This window comes from Balaenoptera musculus, chromosome X (genome assembly GCF_009873245.2).
Source record: "Balaenoptera musculus isolate JJ_BM4_2016_0621 chromosome X, mBalMus1.pri.v3, whole genome shotgun sequence".
NCBI lineage: Eukaryota > Metazoa > Chordata > Mammalia > Artiodactyla > Balaenopteridae > Balaenoptera > Balaenoptera musculus.
The window spans coordinates 40,421,720-40,436,008 of NC_045806.1; the positions used below are offsets into that span (position 1 = coordinate 40,421,720).

The 14,289-nt window shown below is 41.1% G+C and overlaps 1 protein-coding gene across 1 annotated transcript in view; it reads left to right on the forward strand.

Annotated features, from left to right (window-relative positions):
* Nucleotides 1–14,289, forward strand: part of ZNF674 (zinc finger protein 674) — a 25,737-nt gene continuing 11,448 nt past the window's right edge. Inside the window, 4 exon segments of the mRNA XM_036839639.1 lie at nucleotides 1–404; nucleotides 999–1,042; nucleotides 2,560–2,686; nucleotides 3,005–3,103. Coding sequence (XP_036695534.1) covers nucleotides 362–404; nucleotides 999–1,042; nucleotides 2,560–2,686; nucleotides 3,005–3,103 — 313 coding nt within the window. The 5' untranslated portion in view covers nucleotides 1–361.

The following is a 14,289-nucleotide window of genomic DNA, read 5'->3' on the forward strand; positions in this document are numbered from 1 at the left end:
GGCGATCAAATGGACATAATGGGAAATAAGGAAGTATTGGGGCGGGAACAGGGTGTTGGTGGCCCACTGAAGGGCGGAAGGAGCCTGGCACAAGGTCAGTGGTTTCCAGCTCCATGTGGAACTGACCAATACCTGGCCCTTAACCTCCCTCTGCCCCCCTCCATTCCTCCCTCCTCGCCCCTCCCTTCTGCCCTGTGCTCAGCTCTGGCTTGTCTCCTTCCTCCAGACCACAGCAAGCTGTCCCTGTCCTCCAGACTTTGCTCAGGGTCTATCACCTCCAGGGCTCAGTGTGATAATAGGTGATTTGCAATCATTTCTCCTTTTTATTTTACTAGTAAATGATATTGTGAAAAATGAAAAAATGCAAGTACATAAAAGAGGAAAGGTGGAATCACCACTGGAAGGTAAGCAGTGTCAACATTTTCATAAATGCTCTTCTGGACTGCTCTTCCTCAATAAATACATATTGCTTAACAAAGGAGATCGCGCTGCACTTGCTTTCTGGTAACCTACTTTTAAATATGTTAAGAGATGAGAACAGGATTGCATTGCATTTTTAAAGCCCATGTGGTCTTTCCCACGTTGTGTGTCTAATTTTTGATCTGAGTCCCCTTTGCTGGAGGTTTAGTTGCTTCCAAATTGTTGAATGGTGGAAACACCTACAGTTAACATCCTTGTAGCCTGTGCTTATTTATGATTGCCTTTTTATGATACATTTCCAGGCATAGAATTCCTGAGAGAAAGGAGATGTCAGGTTGTTAATGGCTTCCGAGGAGATGTCTTTAAACACAAGTCATAAATCTGTCCAAGCAGAGATAATAAATTCACGGGGAAAACCCACAGGATCTTAGCCGTGTCCCAGGGGAACAGGCTGGAGCTACCAGGCCACGTGTCCAGATCATCCCCGCTGTGGGGCAAGAGTGATTGTTATGAAGCTGGTGATGGTGGTCTCATGGCTGTAGGCACTGATCTCGACCCTCTTAATTCTGCCTTCGTAGATCTCCATCCTTTGTCAGGGCAGAGCCAGATGGCCGTGTCCCAGGTGAGTTCCTAATTTACCCCCTACTTTGTTTCCAGTGAATTTGAGGCAGCAATTAGGAAATTACATTGCAGCCTTGAAAAATCTGTCAGTCCCCCTCAGCTCTGGCTGTTTTCTGTTCAACCTGTCATCCACCTCAGGTTCTCCAATACTTCCCCTCCCCACCAAAAAAAAAAAAAAAAGGGGGGGGTTGTAGAATGAAAGACACCTCTCAACTACTTCCCTTTGGGAACTGCACTGCATCTTTTCCTCTTTTCCTTCTCAGAGAAGATTGTTTACATACATAGACTCGTCTTGCTTTTTCTATTTCTTCACTTTCAGTTCACATTTTGCTTTTTCATTATGTTTGAAATAATGAAAGTAAATCCATGTCTCATGTTCCAATATGCATAAAAGCAGTATCCAAAAGATCCCTATTTCTTCTCTCCCCAGTACCACATCTTCCTCACAGATGCTCACTGTTAACAATTTGGTGATAAGGTGCTGTAGATGCATTTACATCAATTTAACTAAAAATAGACATATATGTAACATGTGTTTTTGCACAGATGCCATCACACTCCCATACTCATCTTGCTTTTCCCACCTGATTATATTCTGGGTGTTGTTCCTCATCAATACATAAAGATTATTTCAGTTCCTATTTCATGGTATAGAAGTATCATTTAACTATTTCTCTATGAACGGATACTTAGATTTTTAATTTTCTTTTTCTATTATATACAGTGCCTCATGAACAACTTTCTATGTACCTCTTGGCCCATTAGTACAGGTATTTATGGAGAATACACCTGGAAGTAGGAGTTTTGAATCAAAGGTGTTCACACTTTAAATTTGCTCTCCCAAATCCTGGACTAATTGCTGCTTTCACAAAATTTTAAAGACCAGATAATTTCTGTGTTCAACTTTTCCAGGCTGTTAAAAGATGAAAAGGAATCCAGTACATGTTATGATGCCAGTTAACTTAAATTCAAGGAAGATAACTACAAAAAAGCAAAAAGCGAAAGACTACTTTCACTTAATTATATGGATGCCAAAATTCTAAAAACATGTTCTGAATAGAGCATTAATAAATTGAATTGAGTATTTTAAAAAGTACTCTGTGCATATGGTAAAAAATTCAAACAAAACTTAGTTCATCAAAAGGTGAAAAATAATTTTCCCTCTCACCCTGTCTTTGTGTCTCCTTCATTTTTTCATGCATTCTTCCGAAAATCATGTGTGCCTATTTATCTATCTTGATATAAGAATCTCTTTTTCTTTTTATTTTCTTCTTTTTTCATATTACAGCACATTCTAGTCCTTTTCTTGATCATTCCATTTCACTGCTCAACCCCAGGTTTTCTCACCTCTGCCCTCCTGACCTTTGGGCAAGATAATGCTATGTTGTGGAGGGCTGCCATGTGCATTGGAGGATATTTAGCAACATCGATGGCCTCTACCCTCTAGATGCCAGTGCCCCACCCCCCCACTGCCCCCCTTGTTTTGACAGTGGGCTAAGGAGGAGTGTGCTGTTGCAGGGAACCTTGATCTTCAGGGACGTGTTTGTGGACTTCACCCTGGAGGAGTGGCAGCAGCTGGACGCCACTCAGAAGAACCTCTGCAGGGATGTCATGCTGGAGAACTACAGCCACCTGGTCTCCGTGGGTGAGGGACCCTCCACAGGGTGACTGGAACGCACCCCCTCATGTCTCCCTCTCTCTCGGCTGCTGCAGCTCAGGGGCGTCTGGGCCCTGAATGAGTCGGGCCTCAGGCTCACGGTCAAGAATTCATAATGGCGTTTGCACCCTGCACGGGATGTCCGTGCTCTCACCTTCTCTGTGGATGGTCTGCACTGAGGGCCCGCTAGCTGGGCTCACGGGGCAGTCACCGAGGCCAGACCATCTCTGCCCTGCAAGGATGGGCCTCGGTTCCGGAATGCCTCATGTGTCAATAACAAAGTCCTCTGTCATTTCCCCTCAACAGGATTCCTCATGGCCCAACCAGGTAGGATCTTCAGGTTGGGACAAGGAGAAGAGGAGGCCAGGATGGCAGCTGGAGAAAGCCCAACACAGAGGTGTCCAGGTGAGCCCGCACTGGGCCAGTTGGGCCATGGCGAGGGGACCTGGTGGGTCAGGGAGAGCTTGGCCTCGGGGGCGCGCCCAGGAGTTCTCAGAAACCCCAGACTTGGGGGCACAATTCGGGTCTGATGGAACGAGCTGCTGTGATATCCACACGATGCCCCACCTGCTGCCCCTCTGCAGCCCCTTGTTCTTGGGGTTCAGACAGAGGCAGCCACTGCTGTTCTGTAGATCCCGTCTCCACCTTCCAGCATCTGGGTGGCTAGGGAGACGTGCCCAGCCTTGTCTCCTTCCTCCTCCCTCTCCTTTCTGGAAGGTGTTGGGACTTTCCCCCTCTCTTGGGCATTTGCGTGTTCATCAGAAGACAAGCAGATGGAGGGGTGATGTTTCCTCTTTCCTTGGCATACTGTGGGCCCTCGAAGTCTGAAACGCGGAGTCTTTAACCTCAGGGAAATTATCCTACCTGGTTTATTGGAGTTGGGATGGACAAAAAAGCTTTGCTAGTGACCTTCAGCTCTACCAGGCCAAGTACCACCATGTCCTTGTCTGCCCTCACTTTGTGGTTAAACAGTGTCAACTTCACACAGGTTTCTGTTTTCTTATTTCTCTGAGGCTCTTCCAAATCTGACTTGATTCCGCCTGTTGATAGATTCCTCCTCTTGTCAATACTTCCCTCCCACTCCATTTTTTGTCTTTTGTGTTATCTCTATTTATTAAAAATATAAATAAACTTGAGAGCATATTACTCCCACGATGGCATGCTTCAGTGAGCAGTGTCTCAGTTCTGGACAGAGCTGCTTCTTTCCTTTTCTGTTGTTTCTTTGTTTTTGCTCAGGGCCCCTTATCCAGAAAGTCTTCAGACATTGGTCTTCCTCCTTTTCTCTCCCACTCACAGTGGCCACTCAGTGACCCCTCCCAAAGAAGTCTGTCTGGAGCACTGTAACTATTCACTGCGGTCCGTGGACCAGCAGCCTGGGCATGGCCCGGCCTCAAAGTAGAAGTGCAGACTCTTGGGATCCACCTCAGATTTACTGAATCTGAATCTGCTTTTCAGCAGCTGTTTAGAGTTTAGCTTCACAGCTGCAGCTGTAGTCAGACGCGGGCCCAGCTGATCCCAGGTGACTCCCCAGCTGTCTTTCCCAGAGCCCACTCCTGCCCGGCAGATGCACCCTGTCGCTCAGAGCCTCCACAGCTGTGCTGGCGTGTGCACCCACCTCCCTGTACCTTCTCCCAGGGACTTTTTGGACTACAGTTCCCTCTTTATTGCTCCGTCAATCCCGTATCAGCTGCCCTGTAGAGATTCATCAGGGTTTCTTGTCTGGTAATGGCATGCCTTATCCTGCTTCCAGTGTTTCCAGCAAGGAAGAAGCACAAACTCGGAGGCACCTTCCACCCTTTGAGTCACATTTCCCTTATAGTACAAGCTGTATTATATTAAAAGTGTCACATGCACATGTTCAGTCTAAGTCTGCAGAACATTATGGGGTACAAAGTAATCTCGGTGCATTCCCAGTCACACCTCCAAGCACAGCTTGTTTTCAAGGTTTTTGTTTTTAATTCCTCTCATGTGCATCTCCATAGGTCCAGCGAATACCTTCACACCTGCATTTCTGGAGCTGTCAGTTTTCTCTTCCCTCTATGAAAAAATAAGGATTTACCTCAATTACACCTCAGCCTTCTGCTCCCCTGTTCTTCTCAATGTTTGTTAAATTTTTATTTTTTGTTTCTTTGTTAGCTACATTTGTAACTTTAAATAACACAGCTAAACTTCTATGTTTGCATTCCATTTGGTAACTTTTTAAAAACCTAGCCAAGTGCCTGTGGCTTTTTTCTCTGCGGGGAACACAAACCCCTAGAGGCGAGAGCCTGCATCTTATTCTCTTTCATCCAGGTGGGGGGCTGGTAGAAGCACTGGATAAGTATTGCTTTGATTGTTTTGGACCAGAGCAGAGGAAGGAGGTTTGTTATTCTTCCACAGCCCAGTGGTGAAGAGCTTGGGCTTTGGAGCTCACAGCCTGGATTCAGATTCTGGCTTCTTCACTCACAAGCTGTCACTTTGCACGCGTGGCTTAGCCTTTCTCTGCCTGTTTGTAGAACGGGGCTAATGCTAGAATTTACAGGATTGTCAGAATTTAATGACTTGATGAATGTAAAGCACCAAAAAGGGTGCTTGGAATAGAGGAAGTTCTCAATATATATTATCACACTTTTTAGTGTTGTTATTAGCCATACGGAATATTTTTTTAAATGTAGTGGTCGTCAACTGGAGGTGTATCACATAGTGGCCTCTGGAACCCTTGGGATACTCATGAGTAGACCCCACCCTCTAGAAATTGTTTCAGAAATCTGGGGTAGGCGTAGTTACGCACGTTGTGAATAACACCCTAGATAGTTGTGAAGCCCATGTCTAGTTCAGATTCATTGCTTTAACTGTCCGCTGAGAGGGGGTCAAAGGACTGGGAGACTTAGCAAGGCCATCACCTAGGAGCACAGGTCAGGTGGGATGGAAAACAGGAGCGCAACAGCTTGGTTCTCTTCCCCCTTTCCTCCATTCTTTAAGCTACTTCAGGGCCTGTATTCTCCTCTGGCCCCTGGATGAAATCTCTGACAGGTCTCATAAATTCTCTGGTCATTCTGAGATAATAAAAATCTTCTATCAAGATCCAAGTATCAAGAGTAGCCTCACTGTCGTATTTATTATTTTAAGTTTGTTGAGCTTTTCACAGAAAGAACTTTTACCTTTGTTAATTTTCTCTATTGTGTGTTTTCCGTTTTCCTTTTACTTTTATTTCTACTTCTACTTCTTTGAGTTTACTTTGCTGTTCTTTATCAGCTCCTTTTTCCCCCAACATTTTATTATGAAAATTTTCAGACAAAACAAGCAAAAGAATTATGGTTTGAACATCCATATAATACCACCTAGATTCTACAATGAATGTTTTGCTATATTTGCTTTATCTCCTATTTGTGTACTAATTCCTCTGTTCTTCCATCAATCTCCTTTATTTTTTGTGTGGGATGCATTTCAAAGTAAGTTATGGAGATCAGTACACTTCACACCTAAATATTCCCACAGGCATATCATTAACTAGAATTAAATATTTGTTAGTATTTTTTCTATCCTTAATGCTTAACAGGTAGTTTAATAAAAGGAAATGCATAAATAGCACAATATGATAGTGGGTTGTATATGGTAATGTTTTAACGTAATTTCCACATGCATTTTCCATGTATTGTTATGATATATTTATTCTGATGTAACTGCATTCTTTTCTTTAAAATGAGGTTTATTGAGGTATAATTTATATACCATGAAGTTCACCTCTCTTAAGGGTACAGTCCTATAGGTTTAACAAATATATAGTCATTTAAACACCACCACAATCAAGATACTGGACATTTTCATTCCCCCTAAAACATTCCCTTGTTCCCCTTTACAATTAAACTTCGCCCCTACTCCCACACCTGATCTTGTTTCTTCTAGTTTTGTTTTTTCTAGAATGTCATATAAATGAATCTTATAGTATGTAGCCTTATGTATCTTGCTTCTTTCATTTACCTTAATGCTTTTCAGGTTCGTCCATGTTGTGACATGTATCAGCAGTTTGTTCCTATTTGTAGCCGAATGATACTCCATTTGCTTATCCACAGACCAGGGTATGCACTTTTGAATTTTTTCCAACTTTTGGTTATTATGAAAGAAGCTGGTATGAACATTCATGTTCAGGTCTTTGTGTGGACATATGTTTTCATATTTCTTAGGTAAATATCTAGAGTGGGATTGCTTGGTCATGTGGTAAGTGTATGTTCAACTTCACAAGACGCTACCAAACTGTTTTCCAGTGTAACTGTACCATTTTGGATGCCCAGCAGCAGCGTATGAGTTCCGGTGTTCTGCTACCTTGCCAGCACTTGGTATTATTAGTATTGTTAGTCTTTCTTTCTAGTAGCTGTATAAGAGTATCTCATTGTGATATTAATTTGCATTTCTCCAGTAACTGATGTTCAGCATCTTTTCATGTGTTTATTTGCCATCTATACATCTTTGGTGAACTGTTTCTTGTAATCTGTTGCCATTTTTGTTATTATTAAGTTGTGAGAGTTCTTTATATATTCCGGATGCAAGCCCTCTATCAGCTATGTGTTTTCCAAGTTTTTACCCCCATGCTGTGGCTTGTTTTTATCTTAACAGTGTCTTTCCATAAAAAGACATTTTTAATTTTGATAAAGTCCAGTTTATCAAGTTTTTCTTTTATGTTCCATGCTTTTTGTGTCCTATATAACAATTCTGTAACCCAAGGTAACAAAGATTTTCTCATATGTTTTATTTCAGAGGATTTATAATTTTAGCTCTTATACTTAGGCCTATGGCCAATAATGAGATGGATATTTTTACCTGGTATGAGGCAAGGGTCATTGTTTTTCTTCTTTTTTTGGCATATGCATATTTAATTGTTCAAGCAGCATTTTTGGAAAGACTGTCTCTTCTCCACTGATTTACCTGGGCACCCTTGTCAAAAACACTTGAGCACATAAGCATTGGTCTATCTGCCAATACTGCACTGTCTTAATTACTGTAGCCTACATTAAGTGTTCACATCAGGTACTGTGAGTCTTCCAACTTTGTTCTTCCTTTTCATAATGTTTTGGTCCTTGATATTTTCATATAAATTTTAGAATCAGCTTGCCAATTTCTGCACAAAAGTCTACAGGGATTTTGTTTGGGATTACTTTGAATCTGTGGATCATTGAAATACTAACAATATTGAGTGTTCCGATTCACAAACATAGTGTATCTCTCAATTTATTTAGGTCTATAAAAATTCATCTCAGTATCTCAGTAATATTTGGTAGTTTTGAATGCATAGGTCTTGCATAGGGAATGCAACTGCAATTTAAATATTTCATTTTAAACATATCTATTTGCTTTTTGTCAGTATCTCCTGTGGGTTTTTTTTTTTAATTTAGTGGTTGCTCTGGGGATTAAGATATACATACTTAACGCTTTCACCACCTGTAGTTATATTTTAACTCTTCAAGTCATATGTAGAAGGTTTACAGTAATATAGGTCTCTTCCCTCCTTTATGTTATAGGTTTTCAAATGTATTATATCCACATATATTTTAAACCCCTCAGACAATGTTATAATGTTTGCTTTCAACTGTCATACATACCTTAAAGAATTCAAAAGGAGAAAACTAGTCTCTATATTTACCCAGATATTTTACCATTTCTGTTGATCTTTATTTATTCCTGAAGTTCCACATTTCCCTCTGATATGATTTCCCTTCACCCTGAAGAAGATCCTGTATCATTTTTCTTAGAACAGGTCTGCTGGTGACAAGATCTCTTAGTTTTTGTTCTCCTGAGGATTTTAAAATTTTGTCTTCATTCTTGAAGAATATTTTTGCATCAGTGTAGAATTCTGGGTTGACATTTCTTTTCCTTTAGTATTTTTAAGATGTTCCATTATCTTCTGGCCTCCATTGTTTCTGATGAGAACCTCACAGTCATTTGAATCATTGTTTCCTCATATGCAGTGTGCTTTTTTTTTCCTGGCTATATTCAAGATGTTTTCTTTAACTTTGCATTCCAGATGTTTGATTGTCATATTTCTGGGTGTTTCTTTGAGTTTATATTGTTTCTGGTATTCTGAGCTTCTTCAATCTGTCAATTTATGTCTTTCTCCAAATTTGGGAAGTTTTTGGCCATTATTTCTTCAGACCTTTTTTCTGCACTAGTCTCTTTTCCTTTGAGGACTCCAATGACATGAATGTTGGACCTTTTGATATTGTCCTAGGAATACCTGATGCTGTATTTCTTTCTTTTATTTTTCCCAATTTTTTTGTCTCTACTCCTCACCTTGGCAGGTTGGATCATTTCTGTCAGTTTAACTCCAAGTTCATTGACTCTTGCCCCTGTCATCTCTGTTCTGCTGCTCAGTTCATCCCATGTATTGTTTTTGTTTGTTTGTTTGTTTTTAATTTCAGATATTGTCTTTTTTAGTTCTAAAGTTTCAATTTCTTTCTTTTTTTTTTACAGTTTCTGTATCTCTGTTGAGAACTTCTGTTTATCCATTAATTTCAAGTGTGTTTGCCTCATAGAGCTTAGTTTCAACAGCTGCTTAAATGTCTTTGGTATTTCCAGCATCTGGCATCTGTTGATTATCTTTTCCCTTGAGAATTGGTCACATTTTGCTAGTTTGTTATGTTGAATGATTTTGGATTCTATCTTAGATAGGGGTGATTGTTTTGTTCCTTTTAATCTTTGTTTATCATGTAATAAACCTAGTTAGATTCAAACCACTAGTTTGGTCTTGCCTTCTGTGGGTGTTGATTCCGGTTGGTCCGGTGTTCAAAGCCTTTGCTGTGCTCGTTTGCATCTGTGTTGTGTATGCAGCATTTGGGGGTTAATTTGAGACTTTAGTCTCGAGTGGTGGTTTAAGTCTTTGTGCAGTTTTCAGAGCCTTTGCTCTCCTGTTTTACGGTTGTCTCCATGCATTTGTCACTCAGGTGTTAGACTTGAGCTGTGGTTGAAATCTTAGTGTTGTTCAGTTCTTAAAGCTTTGGTGTGAGTCTTTGCTTTCCCTTGTACACACAGCTCTTGGATGAGCTCAGGACTTCTGGAGTTTTGTATGCCATTGGGACAGAGTCTTGTGAAAAAAGAGCAGGGACAAAAAAGAAACTCACTGGTGTATGGGCTGCTTCTCCACTTTTGGACTCACCTTCAGAGTCTACCTGCTTTTTTTTTTTTTAACTTGTCAGAGTCCTAAGTAGCTGCTTTATATATTTTGTCCAGAGTTTTTAGCTGCAATAATCAGCAGGAGAGAGGGGCTGTACTAGACATACTCCACTGTGGCTAGAAATGGAAACCTTGATTTCATTCGTTCTTGCTTTTATCTTTATTACTTCTGTTCTTCTGCTAGTTTGAATTTAATTTTCTCTTTTCCTAGTTTCATAAGGTAGAAGCTTAGATCACTGATTTGATAGCTTCCCTTTCTAATATAAGCATTGTGAATGTTATGACTGCCTCTAAGTACTGATTTAGCTGTTTTAGCCTCTGTATTTGTGGTGTAACTGACATACAAAAAACTGCATGTATTTAAAGTGCATAATTGGATAAGTTTTGACATGCACACACCCAAGAATCCATCACCACAATCAAGATAGTGAAGTCATAGAGTGAGCTGGGAAGTATTCCATCCCCTCTTTAGTTCTTTGGAAGAATTTGTATGGAATTGGTGTTATTTCTTCCTTGAAAGTTTGATAGAATTCCCCAGTGAACTCATCTGGGCCTGGAGTTTTCTTTGTGGGAAGGCATTAAACTACAGTGTCAATTTCTTTAATAGATATTGGGTTATTCAGATTATTTCTTCATGAACAAACTTTGGTAACTTGTCTTTCAAGGAGTTTGTCCATTTCACCTAAGTTGTCAGATTTATTGGCATAAATCTGTTCACAATATTTCCTTATTATCCTTTTAATTTCTGAGGGTGTGTGGTAGTCCCATTTTAGTTAAAAAAAAAAAAGTCTAATCACATGTAGAAGTGAAAACTATGAACTTCATTTAAAGGGAAATCTCTCCCCCAGCTAATGCCTGCTTCAGTGCTTCAGGCTGGAGTTTTTAGTAGCAAAGGAAGCATGCTCAGCTTTTTCTTTCTTTACTCCCCCTCACTCCCCTACGCAACAACTAGGCCATCTCTGGCTCCTTGGGTGAAGCAAGTGAGGAAGGAAGGACATACAAAGGACAAAACCAGTTTGCCCTAACTGATAAAGATGTGATCTGATATCAGTGCCCTCTGCATGTGGCAGATTCCAAAGACTGATTGTTCCTGTCCCTGGCATGTTTATGGTTTTCTTGGAGACGCCCCAGCTAGGAACCTTGACTGCAATTTCCTCAATATAGGCAGTGCCTCTTTTCCAACGAGTTATTTAATATATCTCCTCCCCACCCTCACCCTGCAGCACCATCGTATACTTCCAATCTCTTTTTGCTGAGGTCACCTTGATACTAGCAGAAAGCTCTCTCTCCAAAGTAACCCAATCCTGTTCCTATCCAGAGGGTCCACATCTGGCTTGTGGAGTACGTGTGTGGGGTGGGATCTGCACCTTGATCTCTTCACCCCCCATGCAACCTCTTTTCTGCGGTCACAGACTGCCTCACCCTGCCTGTCACCTGTAGAGTTTTTCTAGGTGCAAATCAGGTGCCAAGTCCCCTGCATCCCCAAAACTCGACTGGGCGTATATCAAGCAAGTTGTCTCTTTGAAGTTTTTCTTACTAGATTAGGGCTGAGGCAAATGTACTCCTCCCGCCCCTATTGTTAGAGAAAATGCCACAGCTTTCCAACAGCTCTCTCTGAAGAAAGTTTCTTCTTCAGCTTCTTCAACCTTAATACTCAGAGTTTTAAGGTGTCTGTTACTGCTGAGGGACATTAAGTGGTTTTGGCCTACTCATTTTAAGTCCTGCAAAGGCCTCTGGACTGGGGAAGCACTTGGTAGTATTTTATTACCAGCCTTTGAAACAAAAAGAGTGGGGTTGTTTTTTTTTTAAATATTTATTTATTTATTTATTTTTGGCTGCGTTGGGTCTTCATTGCTGCGCTAGCTTTCTCTAGTTGCAGCGCGCAGGCTTCTCATTGCGGTGGCTTCTCGTTGCAGAGCACGGGCTCTAGGCGCGCAGGCTTCAGTAGTTGCAGCACTTGGGCTCAGTAGTTGTGGCTCATGGGCTGTAGAGCGCAGGCTCAGTAGTTGTGGTGCACGGCCTTAGTTGCTCCGCGGCATGTGGGATCTTCCCGGACCAGGGCTCGAACCCATGTCCCCTGCATTGGCAGGCGGATTCTTAACCACTGTGCCACCAGGGAAGCCCAAGAGTGGGTTTTTTTTTAAATTATTTATTTATTTATTTATTTATTTTATGGCTGTGTTGGGTCTTTGTTTCTGTGCGAGGGCTTTCTCTAGTTGTGGCAAGTGGAGGCCATTCTTCATCGCGGTGCGCGGGCCTCTCACTATCGCGGCCTCTCTTGTTGCGGAGCACAGGCTCCAGACGCGCAGGCTCAGTAATTGTGGCTCAGGGGCCTAGTTGCTCCGCGGCATGTGGGATCTTCCCAGACTAGGGCTCGAACCCGTGTCCCCTGCATTGGCAGGCAGATTCTCAACCACTGCGCCACCAGGGAAGCCCAAGAGTGGGGTTTTTAAAAATGTTTTTATTTCCTTGTGATGAGAACTTTTAAAAAATTGTTTATAAAACAATTTCATAATAGATTTTTTAATTGAGGTATAGTTGATTTACGATGTTGTGTTAATTTCTGCTGTATGACAAAGTGATTCAGAGATACATATATACATACATGTATGCATTCTCTTTTATATTCTTTTCCATTATGGTTTATCACAGGATATTGAATATAGTTCCCTGTGCTATACAGTAGGACCTTGTTATTTATCCATTCTATATATAATAGTTTGCATCTGCTAACCCCAAACTCCCACTCCATCCCTCCCTCACCCCCCTTCCCCCTTGGCAACCACAGGTCTGTTCTCTATGTCTGTGAGTCTGCTTCTGTTTCGTAGATAGGTTCATTTGTGTCATATTTTAGATTCCACATATACATGGTATCATATGGTATTTGTCTTTCTCTTTCTGAACCTACTTCACTTAGTATGATAATCTCTGGGTCCATCCATGTTGCTGCAAATGGCATTATTTCATTCTTTTTTATGGCTGAGTAGTATTCCATTGTATGTATGTACAATATACATACTTCTTTATCCATGTGATGAGAACTTCTGAGATTCACTCTCTTAGCAACTTTCAAATATGCAATACAGTATTATTAACTATAGTCACCATGCTGTTACATGGGGGTTTTTTTTGGGTTTTTTTGTTTTTTTTTTTAGGGCAATGGTTTTAATAAATATCATGTTAAACCAATTCCCTAAGAGCATGGATTGCAGCTGGGTGGGCAGATGTAGCTTCTCAAATATCTGAAACTTCAGCTTTTGAACAGGAAGCGTCAATGTAAAAATGCAAAGCTCTGTAACCTTATGCAGCCATACTGATGATACAGACAATGCATGATTCAGACCAGTGCTGCCCAATAGAACATTCTGCAGTGACGGCACTCTTCTCTCTCTCTTGAACCGTAGTATGGGCACACTCTACATTTTGGTAATCTGGTAAGTATGAGTTGGTATCTTATTATAATTTTCATTTCCCTAATTATGAGTAAAAGTATTTGTCATTTCATATTTGGTGTTGACTGTTTGGATTTCCTCTTCTGTGACTTAACCTGTGCATATCCTTTATTTGTGTTTTTGTTGGGGTGTTTGTCTTTTTTGATTTATATAGATTCTTATAGTCTAGATTCCAATTTTGTGTGTAGTCAATATCTTTTATCTTGGTTATTGCTGGTGTTTTTTTTTTTTTAATTTATTTACTTATTTTATTTATTTTTGGCTGTGTTGGGTCTTCGTTTCTGTGCGAGGGCTTTCTCTAGTTGCGGCGAGCAGGGGCCACTCTTCATCGCGGTGCGTGGGCCTCTCACTGTCACGGCCTCTCTTGTTGCGGAGCACAGGCTCCAGACGCGCAGGCTCAGTAGTTGTGGCACACGGGCTTAGTTGCTCCGCGGCATGTGGGATCTTCCCGGACCAGGGCTCGAACCCGTGTCCCCTGCATTGGCAGGCAGATTCTCAACCACTGCGCCACCAGGGAAGCCCCCTGGTGTTTTTTTAATAGAAGTTTTCATTGTAATGTAATTAGATTGATCAATTTTTTACTTTGTGCGTTTTGTATAATTTTATGTAACTTTTTTCTGACTGAGCTCATAAAGATGTTGTCATATAATTTTCTTCTAAAAGTTTCAAATTTTGCTTTTTATTTTCTTAAAATCTGCCTGGAATTTATTTTTATATAACTCGTGAGGAAGGAAACTATTACATCACCTTTTTTCCCCACGTGGACACCCACTTGTATCATGCCGCATACTGAACCCTTTCAACAGTGGGGTGTGAGGCCCCTTCAGCTACAGGTCAAGTTCCATATCCATGTGGGTCTGTTCCCAGGCTATTTTGTTCCATTGGTCTGTTTGTCCCTTTGCCATTTGCATGTTTTTATAACTTTATTCTAATGAGTTAAAGTATGTAAAGCACTTAAAAGTGCCTGATACTGAGTGAATGCTATATAAATGTCAA